This window comes from Meles meles, chromosome 1 (genome assembly GCF_922984935.1).
Source record: "Meles meles chromosome 1, mMelMel3.1 paternal haplotype, whole genome shotgun sequence".
Classification (NCBI taxonomy): Eukaryota; Metazoa; Chordata; class Mammalia; order Carnivora; family Mustelidae; genus Meles; species Meles meles.
Window position 1 is genome coordinate 202,192,808 of NC_060066.1, and position 16,418 is coordinate 202,209,225.

General features: G+C 41.1%; 1 protein-coding gene across 6 annotated transcripts in view; it reads left to right on the forward strand.

Moving 5' to 3' along the window:
- Window positions 1–328: 328 nt before the first annotated feature.
- The window catches only part of HP1BP3 (heterochromatin protein 1 binding protein 3), a 40,049-nt gene continuing 23,959 nt past the window's right edge, over window positions 329–16,418 (forward strand). For 2 of the 6 annotated variants that reach the window (XM_046012722.1, XM_046012764.1), the window contains exons 1-6: window positions 329–474; window positions 5,997–6,189; window positions 6,635–6,734; window positions 9,700–9,853; window positions 11,926–12,085; window positions 14,462–14,605. In XM_046012722.1, the coding sequence (XP_045868678.1) occupies window positions 6,094–6,189; window positions 6,635–6,734; window positions 9,700–9,853; window positions 11,926–12,085; window positions 14,462–14,605 (654 nt within the window). In that variant the 5' untranslated portion in view covers window positions 329–474; window positions 5,997–6,093. The other 4 variants (XM_046012730.1, XM_046012740.1, XM_046012747.1 and 1 more) reach the window with 4 other exon arrangements.

The window sequence follows — 16,418 nt, forward strand, 5'->3', positions numbered from 1 at the left end:
CTCTGAAGGCAGACGGATCTCCAAAGCGGAGACCCGGTTAAGACCTGGGAGCCAACTAGAGAGTAGCGAAAGGGAAGGGAGTGAAAAGAGGGCTCCTCCGAGGAAAACGAAACCGCACCCAAGCTAACGGGCACCACGGGGCAGTGCCCGGGGGAAGCGTGGCCCCACGCACCGCCGCCTCCCGAGCGTCCTCCCTCCTCCGTGCGCCCTCTTGCGTTTTCGCGCACCCGGCCGGGGAGGCAAGTCGCGCGCGTTCCTTCGACTCCCGCGGGCTGGGGGCGCGGTCGCGGTCGCGCGCGGGGGCGGGGCCGGCACGAGAGTGCGCGCGCGCGCGGGACCGCGGGCAGGGGGGCGGGGCGGCAGAGCGCGGTGGCTGGGCCTGGAGGACAGCGGCGGCGGAGACGACGAGCGGCAGCGGGAGCGGCGCTGAGAGGCCGTGCCGAACGCGGGCGCCTGGAAGGGGGGAGCGCAGAGGTAACGCAGGACGGAACAGGCGGGCGGGGAGTGGGCGCGAGCTCGCCGGACCCCGAAGGCGAGTGGTCGAGGCCGCTCGCCCGGGGCGCCGACGTCGCTCCCAGAGTGGAGGGGGCGGGGCGCTCGGGTCCCCGGAGGTGGTGCCTTTTGTCTGCCTTTCCGGGCCGCTCCGCCCTCCCTTCCCTCTCCCCTGCGACCTAGCCCCCTGCCCCTCTCGTTGACGCCTCCTCCGGGGCCCTCCGGCGCGCGCGCTCCCGCCCTTGTTTTGTTTGGACTGGGGGGAGGAGGGGGGTAGCTCTTCCCTGGTCCAGGGCCCTGCGTCCCAACGCGCCTGCGCCAGCGTCCTCCCGCTGCGTTCCGATTGGCTGAGGCCTGCGCATGCTCCCGAGGCCCGCGGCGGACTCCGCCGCCGCCCCCGCCCCACCCTCCCCCTCCGCCCCACTCCCTCAGCGGTTTTCCGAGTGGGTTCGAAAGATGCCGGCGGCGGTGACTGGCTGCGGCGGGCCCGCCCCCCGGCTTCTCCGCCTCTGCCGCCGCCATTACGGAGCTCCCAGTGGTGAGTGCGCGGAGCGCTAGTGTTCGCGGGCCGCCGTTTCTGGTGTCGCGCGGGCGACAGCTGCCGGGGTCGTGGCGTCGGCCTCGGCCGCGTGCATCCCCGGGCGCGACCGACGCGCCCGGAGCCGCCGACCGCGCGGACCTTGCGCCGCAGCTCCTCGGTGTCCGCCGCCGAGCCCTCCTGTCCTCCGCAGCGCTGCCTTCCTCTTGGCCCCGCGGTCCCCCGCCTCTCCTCGCGCCCCGCACCGGCCGCTCCCTGCCTCTTTGTCTCGGCTGCGCTGTTCCCCGTGTGCCTCTCAGCGGTCTGGGCGGGCGTTTCCGAGCTGCCGCTGCCGCCACTGCTGCTGTTGCTGCTGCTCCTGCGATGCGGGCCTGAGCTTTCGTTTTCCCGTCTGGCATGCCCGGAGCTTGTAACTCACCGCGCCTTAGAAGGTGTGGTTTTAATTTAAAAAGTCGAACTCGTGAATGTGGGCGTTTGTCAGGAGCTGGAGGCAGGTTTGCTGAAGTGAGAGCCTCAGATCTGAGTCTTGATACCGAATTGGCCACTGTCTGTGACCGAGAACGGGTCATCTAGCCTTTGGGGGGGAGTATTCTCTTCTGCACGGAGGACTGGACAAGGTGAACTTGATTGCCTCTTCAGCCTACAAATTCTGAATTCTCTGTTGTTTATTATGCTCCTGACTTTTCATTACACTGAAAGGCGAGAGTCCAATTAGAAATACGTCCAGGAATTCGCCTGGGACTAGATGGGAGGAAGCTCTCGTATCTTAGAGTGAAATTAGATGTGACTGGTTTTATTTTGGAAGACACTTTGATTTTGTTTTATCTGGCATGGGCATAAAGCTACTTGGAGCTTTTTTTAAGGTTGTTTTTTTTTTTAAGATTTATTTATTTATTTGACAGATCACAAGTAGGCAGAGGGTGGGGGGGGGGGGGGGAAGCAGGCTCCCTGCTGAGCGGAGAGCCGGATGCGGGGCTCCCTGAGATCACAACTTGAGCCAAAGGCAGAGGCTTAACCCACTGAGTCACCCAGGCGCCCCCTTTTTAAGTTTTTAGTGCTCTTCTGAAAAGTTCAGTTTACTATGTTTCAAAGTAGAAGTAACATTTTAAAGGTTTATTTTGTGTTTTGTTTAGTTTTTGGCTTGGCTAAGTTTTTAAACTAACTTGGACGAGTTAGGGCGGAAAATTGGAGGAAGTACTCTGAACTGTCCATAGCGTGGCTCAGTGGGTTAAAGCCTCTGCCTTTCGCTCAGGTCATGATCCCAGGGTCCTGGGATCGAGCCCCGCATCGGGCACTCTGCTTGGCAGGGAGCCTGCTTCCTCCTCTCTCTCTCTGCCTGCCTCTCTCCCTACTTGTGATCTCTATCTGTCAAATAAATAAATAAAAAAAAAAATCTAAAAAAAAAAAAAAAGAAAATCTTAACTATTTAGGCAGTTAACGTGATTGTCTTCCAAGGGGGGGGGTCATGTAAGTGTCCATACGTACCATAGATCCCAAGGTAGACACTAATTAGGTACATACTGCTTTATTGAAGTGTAAAAGTTGGGGAGGGGGGGAGTTGCCAGCAAATTACTGGCATGCTTTTTGTGACGTTACTATTAAGTCAGAATACAGTGAAAGATGAAGTTGCAAACACTTTGATGTATTCTGTGCATATAACTAGTGATTTTGTAATTTATAACCTATTGCACATTTTATGATAAAATATGAAATAGTAGTACTTTCCTAAAATGCATATCTTCAAGGATATCAGTAAACTGAAATACATTGTTAACCTCCTACTAATTTTTCTATTGCTTTCTCATAACGTAGAGAAAAATAAAAACTCTGAAATTCCAGACTTTATCACCTCTTTCTATTGCTGGCATTAAATTAAAAACAATTTAGAATTTCCTTTTAAAAAGGCAACTCTTTGTGTAGTTAATCTAACATTTGAAAAAAAAAAAACAACAACCCAGATTGGAGACCACAGGAGGACCACATAAACCACAGGTAAACTCATATTGGTTTTGGCACATAAAAAAACCTAACTGGAAAACTTTTTCATCTATTCATTATCCTTTCATTTAACAAATACTTGTTGAGCACCTATTCTGTGCCTTGTGTATTCTTAGGCACCAAGTATGCAGCAGTGAACCACCTAGATAAGATCTGCTGCTGCTGTAATAAACATGGTAGCCTAAAAGTCTGATTCAAAAGTGCAGCAACAAAAAGTTAAATTAATAGGTATATGGTGATGATAAGGCAGTGTGAGTTAACCATTCATATAGTTTTGTTAGCTCTGTAATGAACATTGAACGTGTTAAGTAACTCATTATCCAACCTATTAAAAAGAAAGTATTACACACTGAAGCTTTAAATTCCATGACCCTTCCCAAGGAAATTCAGAGCTGAGGCAGACATTTTTATTTTAAAGTTAACTCTTTGCCCAATGTGGGGCTCGAACCCACAACCCCAAGATCAAGAATTGCACTCTCTATGGACTGAGCCAACCTGGTGCCTCTGAAGCAAACATTTCTTAATATTTATCCCAAATAACTGTGGGTTTCATATTTGGAGTGTTATTCACATACACTAAATATAGTGATAAGTAGTTAATTAGATGGCATTGTTTATTTAACTTTTTTCCCCAAAATTTGTCCAACACATTATGTGTTGGACACTGTTCTAGGTGCTGCAAATACAGTGTGAATTAAAGGCCCTAGACCTTGTCGTGCTTACAGTGCATTTGAGAGAGATACATAATAAACAAGTAAACACATATTTTGAATTTCAGTTGGTATTAAATACTAAAGAAACCTGAAGAATGGGGAGGATGGGAGGCCTTCCTGAGGGGTGTGACATTGAGCAGAAACCTGATTGAAGTGTCTAGGAAAAAAGTGTTCTAGTTTAAGAGAACAGCAAATGCATGCATCCTGAGGCAGGGATGAGCAGAGCACAGTGCCTGGACCAAAAGAAAGTTTTTGTGTTTGGGGTCAAGAGAGTAGAGTGATGGGTGGAGTAATAAGAGGTGAGATAGTAAAATAGGGAGATACGGTATTTGAGAGGTTCTGAGCAGGAGAGTGTCAGGATTTATATTTTTGGTGGATGCAGCCAGAAAGTTGGGCAGACCAACTTTTTTTTTTTTTTTTTTTTTTTTTAATTCCAACCTGAGCATGCTTCTTACCCAACCTAATTTAAACTTTCATTTTTGTCCTCGGATTAATGATGTCTAATATCTTTCTATGGACCATGTGCTTGTTGCCCTGATACTAGTTTCATCACATTGGCAGTAGTAGTAGCTTCCTTTGCATGTCCCCTTCCCTTTTAACTCATTTGTTTTAGTTTTGAGTAATTAATATAGTAGTCTGGAAAGGTTTGATACTTTTTTCAGTATTGTGCTTACAGGGAGTATTTTTTTTTTTTTTTTTTTTTAGGATACTCTATGAACAGAGTCTTCTGAAGGTTTTTGTTGACTTCACAATAGCATTTTCAGCATAGCTAGTGTTATCGTGGGTTAAGAAAGATGAATTCGTTAGGCATATCACTTTACCAAGAATATCCTGATTGTGGTGGTTTAATTCTCTGTAGGGTTCACATGTGAAGACAGCAGCAGATTTGCTTAGTTGTTTTTTTTTTTAATTGTTCGAGAAAACATACTACTGTGTAAGTGCTCGTTGCATGAATGAGCAGGTTTTTGTATTCAGATTATTCCAAGATAGACTTTTAGCCTAAATAGTGTTCTTAAGCCCAATGTGGCCGTCTTTTCACAGACCAAAAAATAATTATTCTTATTTCTGTATTTTATAATTCTTTGAAGTGAATTGCTACAGGAACATTTTAAGTAGTTTTTATAACATGATAATTTAAAAAATATTCATGGATATTACTAATTTACTCTTGATAATAAGTTTTAGTGCATCTTGAATTCTTTCAGCTGCCTTTGCTTGCAGCTGATTGACAAGTCACAAGTCTGGCATTGCTCTTGGGGGTTCCCATAAAAAGATTTTCCCTGTAAATGTGAAAGGATTCTCTATGTTTGGGTTTTTTGGATTTATCCTAGTTATTGTAGCTTGGGACTATTACATGACACATAGAAAGCTCTTGAATTCCTAGACAGGGTCAGAGCTTAAAGTAGAGGTTGAATGACTGATCTGCTATTCCCCAAGTCTTTGATAATGTTCAGTAGCACAAAGATCTAGACACTCAGATGATCATTTTCTTATATTTTGTAGAGATTTTTATTGTAAAATGTCATTGAGTCCCAGATGAGCTTTTTTTTTTTTTTTTTTTTTTTGGGAGGGCAGAGAGTATTAATGATCAGGTAAATTTGAGTGACTACATGTTCACTCAAAACATGGGTTTTATCTTTGAATATTTAATTATGTTCTCCTGTGCTAGTTTTGCCTACTTTAAAAGTAATAAATAAGGTCTTGGAGGCATACTTCTGTTCTCCTAGGTGACAGTCTAAATTTGCTTCTCTAGGTCTGGAGGCTCTTAGAGTTTCATTGTCTTCAGCAGGATTTTTGCCCTTGGATTGCTTATCTAATGGAGATGAAGTCAAGGTTGCAGATTATTTTCTTAATCCATTTGAGAACAGTAACAACAAAAACCTTCTCTCTTCAATATTGAGTAACATTTGACTAAACTGTTCCTTAGTCTCCTTATTCTGTCCTTTCTAAGTTCCTGATGGTACCCGGAGGGGATTGGGGATAGGTTCCTTAGGAGCTTTCTTGTCGGTGTTGCCTTTGTTCATGTGGAAGGTGCAACAGCTGCTGTGGCTTGTGCATTTGTCTTAGTGGCTGCTTTACATAGTCTGTATTGTGATAGTTGATTTTATCTTTCTGAATGATAACTGATCAAGTCATCCGTCACTTACCTATAAGTTTATAGTTAATTTTTTCCCCTTTGGATGTGTATTAAATTTAGACATTTAGTTTAGTTTTGTTTCTGTTAATCTTCACACCAGGTCTTTTCTGTGCTTTAGGTTGACTCTTCACACTGAAACCATTAGGAAAAATCCTTGTGGTTAACAGCAGAGGCTTCAGAGTGTAACCTGTACTCGGGCCTAGAAATTATTTTAAATGGCGACTGATACGTCTCAAGGTGAACTCGTCCATCCTAAGGCACTCCCACTTATAGTAGGAGCTCAGCTGATCCACGCGGACAAGTTAGGTGAGGTAGGGGCTGACACATTCTTGAAGCTCACTCTTGGATCAGTCCCTGACTTCAGGCCCTGCTGGGTCCTTCTTGGTACATGTTCCTTTCCTTACTTTGGGGAGTTCTGGGTTGTGAATCTGAAAAAGGATCAAACATACAAAATTCTTTTCATCTTCCCTTTCCCCTCAAATTCCTGAGACCTCCAACCTTTTAAATTTATTCGAAATCAAGTATAATTACCTGTTTCCATTTGAAATCCTAGCTAAAATAAAATATTTTGTAATGTACATCTTAAAAACCATATTTATTACTTCAAAAAAACCTGTTAAAAGTAATTTGCATCAGATCCTAGAGTCGACTTGAAGAATTCTCCTACATCTTCTGACACCCAGTTAGGCCCCTTGAGAAAGAGAGAATAGAGAAGTTTTCTTATGCATGTGTGATTATGACTGTCTCTTTTCTTAGAAGGTAGAAGATAGCACCATGCCAATTCGTCGAACTGTGAATTCTACGCGGGAAACTCCTCCCAAAAACAAGCTTGCTGAAGGGGAGGAAGAAAAGCCAGGTAAAGTAAAGCAGTAGACAACCTAAAATGGCAAAAGTTTCTACTCCAGTTTGGAATATCCCATTTTTTCATGGCTGTTTTGGGGTGACATTGAAAGAGAGAAGTGGTACCTATAGATAACATCGTTTCCAGACCAAAGTGAGCGAAGTAAGAATTCCATCTTCTCTAAAGATTTTTAGAAGGCAAAAATTTCATATTCTCGGAATTAAAAAGATAATAGTTGGCAAGAACAGGAACAATCAAAGAGTGGCTTCTGGGCATACCGTGTCATGGTGATGAAGGCCATGGAGGAATGGGGGACTTGAGCCTTCAGGATGGACAGTGCAGTGTCACCCAGAAATCATCATGAGGCCTTAAAGGAGCAAATGGGCAAAGTATTCTTTTGTATTTGGTGTTGGTGGAGAGAAGATCGGCTAGACATAGTTGGAAACATAATGAATCAAGAGAAATGTAGATCCATCAGCCTGTAATAGTGCTCCTTTATGGCATCTCTAATCACCTCTTCTCCTTTTCCTTGTTTTTCTTCTTGTGACTTTTTTCTTTCTTTCTTTCCTTATCCTTTTTCCCTTTCTCCCTTGCCTTTCAACTTTAGTTTGCCAGGGATGAGCACATGGTGCTGTCCCTGTTGTGGCTATTAGAACTAAGTATTTGCTGACCAGCATAGATTGGGAATAAAAAATATGTGCACGCCTTTGCCTTTATACTTCACTGCAGCAGGAGTATACTCTTTTTCCAGCTGTAGCTGGGTTTTGTTTCAAAATGACTGTTAAAAGATGATCCAGATGACTAGGCTGAGGCACTTAGGAGACATGGGAATCCACATATGAAAAAGGAGAGGTGCTGGTGAGGTGAAGTTGGTTGTTTTGTCCCAACTGCACTCCACAACTGCCCGTCTTAAGCCACATTTGCTAAAGGACGGTCAGCTAAAAGCCACTAAATCACTAATCGCATCAGTTTTCAGAATACCTGCGGAGAGTTTAGGTATTGGAGAAGTCAACCAGGAATTTAGAAAGGTCCGTATTCACTTCACAAGTTCTGTGTGTAATCCCCCATTAGAGGATTTTTTATGTAAAAATAATAGGATTTCACTCATATTTTAAATTCTATAAATCCTGCATTTCACAGAGACAGACACAATAGTTTATTGAGTTGGAAACAGTGTCTTATACATACTGCGTAGTTAGTGTCTGTTGAGTTTACTGCACCTTTATTAATCCATCAACTGTTAAGCAGTTATTCTTTTTTTTTTTTAAGATTTTATTTATTTATTTGACAGAGATCACAGGTAGGCAGAGAGGCAGGCAGAGAAAAAGAGGAGGAAGCAGTCTCCCTGCCAAGCAGAGAGCCCAATGCAGGGCTCCATCCCAGGACCCTGGGATCATGACCTGAGCCAAAGGCAGAGGCTTTAACCCACTGAGCCACCCAGGTGCCCCTAAGCAGTTACTCTTGAGAAGATAATGTGAAATTGAATTTATAGCTCTACTCTTAGAGTAAAACCCAGTAAACGGGTTTTTTTCGTCCTTTTTAGAATAAGACAATGTATAAATAAGCGTAAGGACTAACTACTAGTAAGTTCTTACCCACACAGGAGTTAAATCAGTGGGGTGAGGGGGTAGTAAAAGATACGATTAAAAAAATACATTTTACAGTTATTACCTGAGTCGACAGATACCATTGTTATGATGAAGTTCTAGCTTTAATACTTTGCAAAATAGTTCTAGAAGCAGCAGGAGAGGCCAAAGGAGAATGAGAATCACCCACATAGTGCACGTACAAAGCATTGTATGCAATACCCATGATAGATCTGAGGTACAATTACTGAAACTTGGAGACATCAAAGAACTTGCCCTAAGATAGCAACTAGAAAGTTGTAAGGGCTGAACTTGAATCCAGGTGTGTCTGACTCTGAAACCTCAATTTTGGCTAAACCTATATGGGAGGATTTTCAGCTAATATGCAAGTCTGGCTGAAGGGCATAACTAGGATGAAATCAACAAATGATAGTTGACTGTCCTGAAATTCATGGTTTAGAATTTTAATTTGTTGAAAATTAGAAATTCCTTTAGAACTGTATATATGTTTTGGTTATAAGAAGGAAGTGGCATTTTTTGTTGTTGTTGTTCTCTTAGAAGTTTTCATCATAGTAATTTGTTCACGTAATTTAAAAGACCAAAGTCTTTTTTTTAAAGATTTTATTTATTTATTTGACAGAGAGCGCGCTCACAAGTAGGCAGAGCAGCAGGCAGGGAGAGGGAGAAGTAGGCTCTCCACTGAGCAGGGAGCCCGATATGGGGCTTGATTCCAGGACCCTGGGATCATGACCTGAGCTGAAGGCAGCCACTCAACCGACTGAGCCACCCAGGCACCCCCTTAAGTGACCAAACTCTTCAAGCCTATACTTTTATTTTTTTGCCTAAGTTTTGCCACTGGAGAGTCCTTTTCTTTGAAGTCCCTATTTAACCATATCTGGCGTACTGTGTTTTGTAGTAACTGGTCAAAGAGACATGCTGAGAAAGACCCAGATTAGCAACCTCAGACCTCACTATTCCCCTCTCGGATTTCTCTCTTGTCCCAGTCCTTTAACGTGGAAAATAGGTGTTAATTTTCTGTTACTCCCTTCCTAAGATTTGTCTGTTAAATTATGAAATAGCTAATTTCTTAATTATGAATCTTATCATTAATGTTGCAGATTGTGGGCAAGAGATTGGATTTGAGATAATCTCAAATTTCCTGGTCCATCTCCTTTTCTCACTTAATGGTCTGGATAAACAATCCATTGAATAGGCAGTTTGAGTGACCTAAAGAAGGAAAGAAAACAGCAACTGATTGTCATTTGTTCGTTTTAGAATACATCTGTCAGTTGGAGCATTTGGCTTTTCTGTTTAATAAATTAGACTTTTGCCCTTTTATTGACTCAGTCTCTAATATATCTGCTTGATCCAATTCTGCTCACCTGATTTTTTAGAACCAGACATAAGTTCAGAGGAATCTGTCTCTACTGTAGAAGAACAAGAGAATGAAACTCCACCTGCTACATCTAGTGAGACGGAGCAGCCAAAGGGAGAACCTGAGAATGAAGAGAAGGAAGAGAACAAGTCTTCAGAGGAAACCAAAAAGGAGTAAGGAGTCATGCATTCTTGCTATTTATAGTAATTGAAGACTGTGTAAAAGGACTGTAGATCAGTTTGTTTAAGGCATTATAACGTTGGTTTATGCTAGATATTTGCTGTGTACTTGGATTTACTTTTTAGAATTATTGTTTGAAATAGGTTTGTTATGTAGTTGTATGGCCTATTAGAGTTTGTAGTAGTTATCGTAATAGTGGTTTGAATAACTCAAAATTCATTGCTCTTGCCTTTGGAATTTTTTTTTTTTTCCATTTTATTTATTTTTTCAGCGTAACAGTATTCATTCTTTTTGCACAACACCCAGTGCTCCATGCAAAACGTGCCCTCCCCATTACCCACCACCTGTTCCCCCAACCTCCCACCCCTGACCCTTCAAAACCCTCAGGTTGTTTTTCAGAGTCCATAGTCTCTTATGGTTCGCCTCCCCTTCCAAATTTTTTTTTTTTTAATAAACATATAATGTATTTTTATCCCCAGGGGTACAGGTCTGTGAATCGCCAGGTTTACACACTTCACAGCACTCACGATAGCACATACCCTCCCCAGTGTCCATAGCCCCCTCCCCCTCTCCCAATCCCACCTCCCCCCAGCAACCCCCAGTTTGTGCCTTTGGAATTTTTTTTGCTTAGAATTCATTGTGGGAGTGTCTGATATTTTAATCATTGACATAATTTCAATAAGAAATGAAACATGACTCTAAAAATCTGACCTGGGAAACACTTCACCATTTTATTCCTGCCTCTGCCTCTGTGAGTTGTTTTTATATGCTTCTGTAAGAAAACATTAATCTGTACCAGCTATTGCCAGAGTCACCTAAAACTCTGTGTATGTTTGATGAAGTATTCATCAGTTGGAGGGTGACATTGAGAATATGAACTTGAAATTTGCTACTGATAATCTGTACAATGTGGTGGCATTTCCTTTTTTTTTTTTAAGATTTTATTTATTTATTTGACAGATCACAAGTAGGCAGAGAGGCAGGCAGAGAGAGAGAGGAGGAAGCAGGCTCCCTGCTGAGCAGAGAGCACAATGCGGGGCTCGATCCCAGGACCCTGGGATCATAACCTGAGCCGAAGGCAGAGGCTTTAACCCACTGAGCCACCCAGGCACCCCGGTGGCATTTCTTTTTTAATCTTTATTTTTTTTTTTAAGATTTTATTATTTATTTGAGAGAGAGAGCGCACGGACACAAGACGGTGAGGGGCAGAGGGCGAGGAACAAGAGCTCCATCCCAGGACCCTGAGATCATGACCTGAGCCAAAAGCAGCTGCTTACTGGCTGAGCCACCCAGGCACCCCAGTAATTCTTTTTTAATTTAAAGTGGGTTTTTTTGTTTTTTATTTTTTTGTTTGTTTGCAGGACAGCTGGTCTTGTTCTGTTCTTTACATAGTTGGTCAGAATTGTTAGGAATTGCTTTTTAAATGAATGAATAACTTAGTAATAACTACACTTTCTGGTTGTAGTCCTCAGGGAATCCTTTATAGGCTTAAGTTCTCTGGAATTTTTAGCAGCTACTCTGTATTTTAGGTGTATGAAGTGCTATTATTATTTTTAGAATACAATTTGTGTAATGCTTTATGGCTCACAAAATTGTTTTTACAAATACAATTCTTGCAACAAACTTGTAAAATATTCGGCCTTATATTACTATTTTACAGCTGAGGAGGCTGAGACTCAGGTCACCTGCCAAGGTCATATAGCTAGTAAATGTTAGAAGAAAAACCCAAACCCAGGTCAACTTCAGAGCTTGAGTTCTTTTCACTGTGCTAAATGACAGCTGTTATAGTTAGAATATGTTTTAAAATTCTCATTTCTTTAGTGTGCTGGACCTTCATAGTGCTAATTTATCTGACTTCTGCAACTAAGAGAAAACACCTTTTTGTTCATTTATAGTATCCAATTTTTAAAAAAGGTTTTATTTTGTGAAAATTTGCTCATTTTATGTATCACTTTAGTGTGGAAATAAAACATTAATTTTTATCCTTCCCTTGTCTATTCTTCTTTCTGATTTTATACCTCTTTGTGCAGTTTACTTTGCATAATAACAATTCTTTGTTTTAAAGTGAAAAAGATCAGTCTAAAGAAAAGGAGAAGAAAGTGAAAAAAACAATACCTTCCTGGGCTACCCTTTCTGCCAGCCAGCTAGCCAGGGCCCAGAAACAAACACCGATGGCTTCCTCCCCACGTCCCAAGATGGATGCAATCCTAACTGAGGCCATTAAGGCAAGTTTTTATTACAAGCAGTTCATCTTAGATTTATTTTGTTCGTCTTTGGGTTATTTGAAAATGGCATATTCCTGTCCAGACATGAGAAATCTTGCTCTGCTACCTAAAAGATACTTAAATAGAAGAAAGCCATTGTGAAGTTCATGTTTTGTTTTTGTGTTTGTTTTTTAAGAAAATCACAGTTCGCGAGCACTGTTAATTTTTTAATTCAAATTTATGAGAACAAGTATTTTTAACTTTAGTGTTTTGGGGTTTTCTTTTTTCTTTCTTCAGTTTATTGGTTAAATATAGTATTTATTTGAAGGCTGAACCTGTTAATTCATTCGACAAACATATTTAAGGACTAACTTCTGTGTATCTGTAACCTACATTTTAGTCTGTAACCTGCTAAGGATATAGCAGAGAAAAAAACAGAATCAACTTTGCCCTTATGAAGTCTGATTCTGACTGAGAGAGTAACTGAGTAGCATAGAGGATTTTTATTTTAAAAAGATACACTGTCTTTAGGTCCAATTCAAAGCTGAGTGTCTAATACTGGTAATAGCTAGCTTTCTTCCCTGAGCTCTAAGAAACCCTCTTAAAAATCTTACTCCTTTGCTTCATCACCAAAAATTCTCTTTGCACAGTTTAATGACTTTGCTGTAATCTGCTGATTCCCATTAGTTTACCGGTAGCTTGCTTCTTTTAATTTTTAAGGTTTTCTTCTAATCTGACCTTGCCTTTTTTGTTTAAGTTTTTCTGGTTATGCTTACCTTGCTAATTTTGCATGATGAGATGATAATCTCACTAGCTCCTCTTATCATCTCATCACCCAAATTAACAAAATGCCCTCATTTTAGGGACCTTGTTGCTAGGATCTCAGTCAAAATTAGGGATAAAGACCATTAATCAAGGGTGGTGTACACAGGAAAGAGGAGCCTTGTGGTCATTCTCAGAATTTGAGAATGACACATGAACTGGAAAAGAGTTTGCCTTCGCACCTCTTCCTGTACTCTTTTAAGAGGGCTCTCAACGCCTTAAAACTTTCTTGGTCTAGATAGCTTGACTGTAGTGAGATCTCTTTCCTTTGTATATCCTTTCTTCCAGGGTTTCATTCACTTCATGACCTCTCAGCCTAGATTTTGAGGAGCAGAATTATAGTGAGGTTGGAGAAGGGACTAAAATTTTGAAGTAGTGAAACAAAAAGAGCAATATAATTAGGCCTGAAGAATAGTTTGAATCTGACTGTGCATATTTGTACAAATGAGGCTATGTGTGTCTGTGTGTTCCATGCAACGTAACAAATCATGATGTCAGACCACTGATAACATTTTGTGAATAAACAGGAGTCCTGATGTCTACTTCCCCACTGAGCCACCCAGGCGCCCCCTGATGTCTACTTCCATCTCAGTGTCAGTTTGGTGCTGCATAAATTGTTTTAGCATTAGAGAGTTCTTTTCTGTTTTATTTTCTTTGTATTTTCTTAAAAGATTAGGAGTAAATTTTAAAGGGTTGTAATAGATCAAAGATACTTACTTGAAGTAGGTGAACCATATTAACACAACTTTGTTTTATGTTGTACAATTTTTCTTTATTGTCAAAGTATATAAAATAACATTAACCAAGTCTTTATCCAATGAGAATTGACACATTTAGTTTATAGACAATGGCAACACAAAATTACTAGACGATTAGGTAGGTAACAGATGCTCTTCATGTAAAGCATTTGAAAAAAAATTTGCCACCTTCGTGACGTAATGACCTGTGTAAGTCTTCCATGGTCATTATTCAAATGGAATATAGATAAATTGGATGGAAACAGAAGAGGGCATTTTAAGTCGCAGCCGAATGCCCTCATTGTTACCCAAGACTCTCCTTAAGATTTTCCATCTGTAAACCATTTTACGCCATTTATTCAGATTATCTTTATGTTCTCTGCTGACATTCACACAAAGTCTACAGAGAAACATTGGTCCTTGTATGCTTAAAGCTTATTCCATCAAATGAACCAGATCTGTAATCCTACAAGTAATAAAAATGTTATGTTTTCTTCATTTCAATGCTGGAGATCTGTCTTTTAAATATAGAACAGAATTAAAATGGGAAGAGGTTCTTCCTTGACACACAGAATATCGTTCATATGTTGTATTTTCTCTTTGCCTGTCTTGAAGTAAGTTAAAATTATCGTTGCAAAAAGATTGTATTTCTGTATTTTTCAACAGCCATGATGAACTTAAGTTACCTAAAAGACTATTCCTTCTTTCTGCCATTTTAATCATCCTTTGTCAAGTTCACCTCCAAAATAATTTATTTTGAAAACGTGTCAGATTTTCTGTGTAATGAAAAGCAGCTAGTATAAAGTAATGTGTATGGTTTGATAAATCTGTTTTCTAGGCATGCTTCCAGAAGAGTGGTGCATCAGTAGTTGCTATTCGAAAATACATTATCCATAAGTACCCTTCTCTGGAGTTGGAGAGAAGGGGCTACCTCCTTAAACAAGCACTGAAAAGAGAATTAAATAGAGGTGTCATCAAACAGGTATTAACCAATTACTGGGGATGAAATCATTTCAGCATGTATTAACTATAAGTCCACAACAACAATTAGAGTTTTTGTATCCTCTTTTGTAAATTAACATGATGATGAAAAGCTTAAGCTTAACCTATTTTTATTATTTGAGACTAGGTTTCAGAATCACGGGTGCCAGTTACCTTTGATAAGTTAACTGTTCTGGAGAGCAGAAGCATTATGATAGTGTAATTTGTTTCTGGTGCTCCTTGTACTTTTATAAATTTTATTTATCTATTTTTTTAGAGAGCATGCACCAGTCCATGAGCTAGGGGTGGGAGGAGGGAGGGGCAGAGCGAGCGAGAGAGAGTGAGAGCGAGCGAGCGCGTGCACGTGTGGAAGGGAGAAAATCTTAAGCAGACTCCATGCTGAGCCCTACATAAGGTTTGAGATCATGACCTGAGCTGAAGTCAAGAGTCAGATGCTTAACTGACTGAGCCACCCAGGTACCCCATAATTAGATTTTCTTTGGGGCCACTTATGCTTGAGATCACCTAGTACTGGAAGATGAGAGCTAGGATTAAGGAATCATTTTCTTGGAGCAGCAAAAAAGAATTATTCTTGTCCTGTGTTTGTTAGTTTTAAAGCCTAACTTATGTAACTAGACTTGTTACTGTTAATGTATTTGTAAATAGGTTCACTTTAACTTAACAATATTAAAGCTTGTTAGGAGCTCAGAGAAGCCTGAGTAAATTGAGACTGGTCTAAAACCAGTATTGATTTCAGGCCTAAATCCATGTAATTTTGCATAGTACATAAAAATACTGCTTAGAATCATTAAAAATTTAAAGTTGGAATGGACTTTATCTTAAATCCTCTTCATACGTCCAGTAATCACAATCCCTTGGTAGTGGCAGAAATGGTCAGAGGACCTAGTTAATTGCATTCCAAGAGTCCTGTTGCCTTTCTTATACCTTTCTGCACAATTTGATTAATACAGAATTCTGTGCCACTCAGGCATTTACATTCTGATTAGGAACTTTCAAGAAGTACTTCATTCCACAAATACATATTGTTCCTGTGTGCCGGGTCCTCAGGGGCCCATCAGTAAAACAGATTCCTGCTGTGGAGCTAATGTTACAGCTTTCTCAGAATGTTGTAAACAATAATTGTATGGCCTTCAAAACAGTCACTGATTAAAAGGCACTATCTAACCAAAGTAATTAGAACCGAAGACCTGTCCTCTACCATAGCGTATGTCAGCACGGTTTATGAGCTGGCTTTGTGGTGTTTTTGTTTTTTTTTTTTTTTATGAAATATAGTTTATGACCTATTCTTGCCTCGTAGGCTGACCTCAGTTTGATGCTTAAACAACAGTTTATAGGCTGAAAGCATTTCAGCTTGAATGCTACATTCATAGTAGCACAAATAAAGCTAAGGTGTGGAGGACTCAGGTTAGTGCCAATCAGCTTTAAAGTTCTATGAAAGTGCTTTGTAAACTGTGGAAATATGTGGTAAGACTTACACATACCATATGGGGTGGCTAAGAACTAATCAGATTACTATTCCCATGTGCAGTAATAATCACTAGTGGGCGATCTGGGAAGCACTGTAGTTTGAGATCAGCAGGCTGTAAACTTGCCAAGGAATGATTTTCCTTTCAAGATAGAGATTTTCTTATCCCCAAGAGATTGTCCCTCCCCTTTTTTTTTCAAAGATTTTATTTATTTATTTGACAGAGATCACGAGTAGGCAGAGAGGCAGGCAGAGAGAGGGGGGAAGCAGGCTCCCCGCTGAGCAGAGAGCCTAAGGTGGGGCTCGATCCCAGGACCCTGACCTGAGC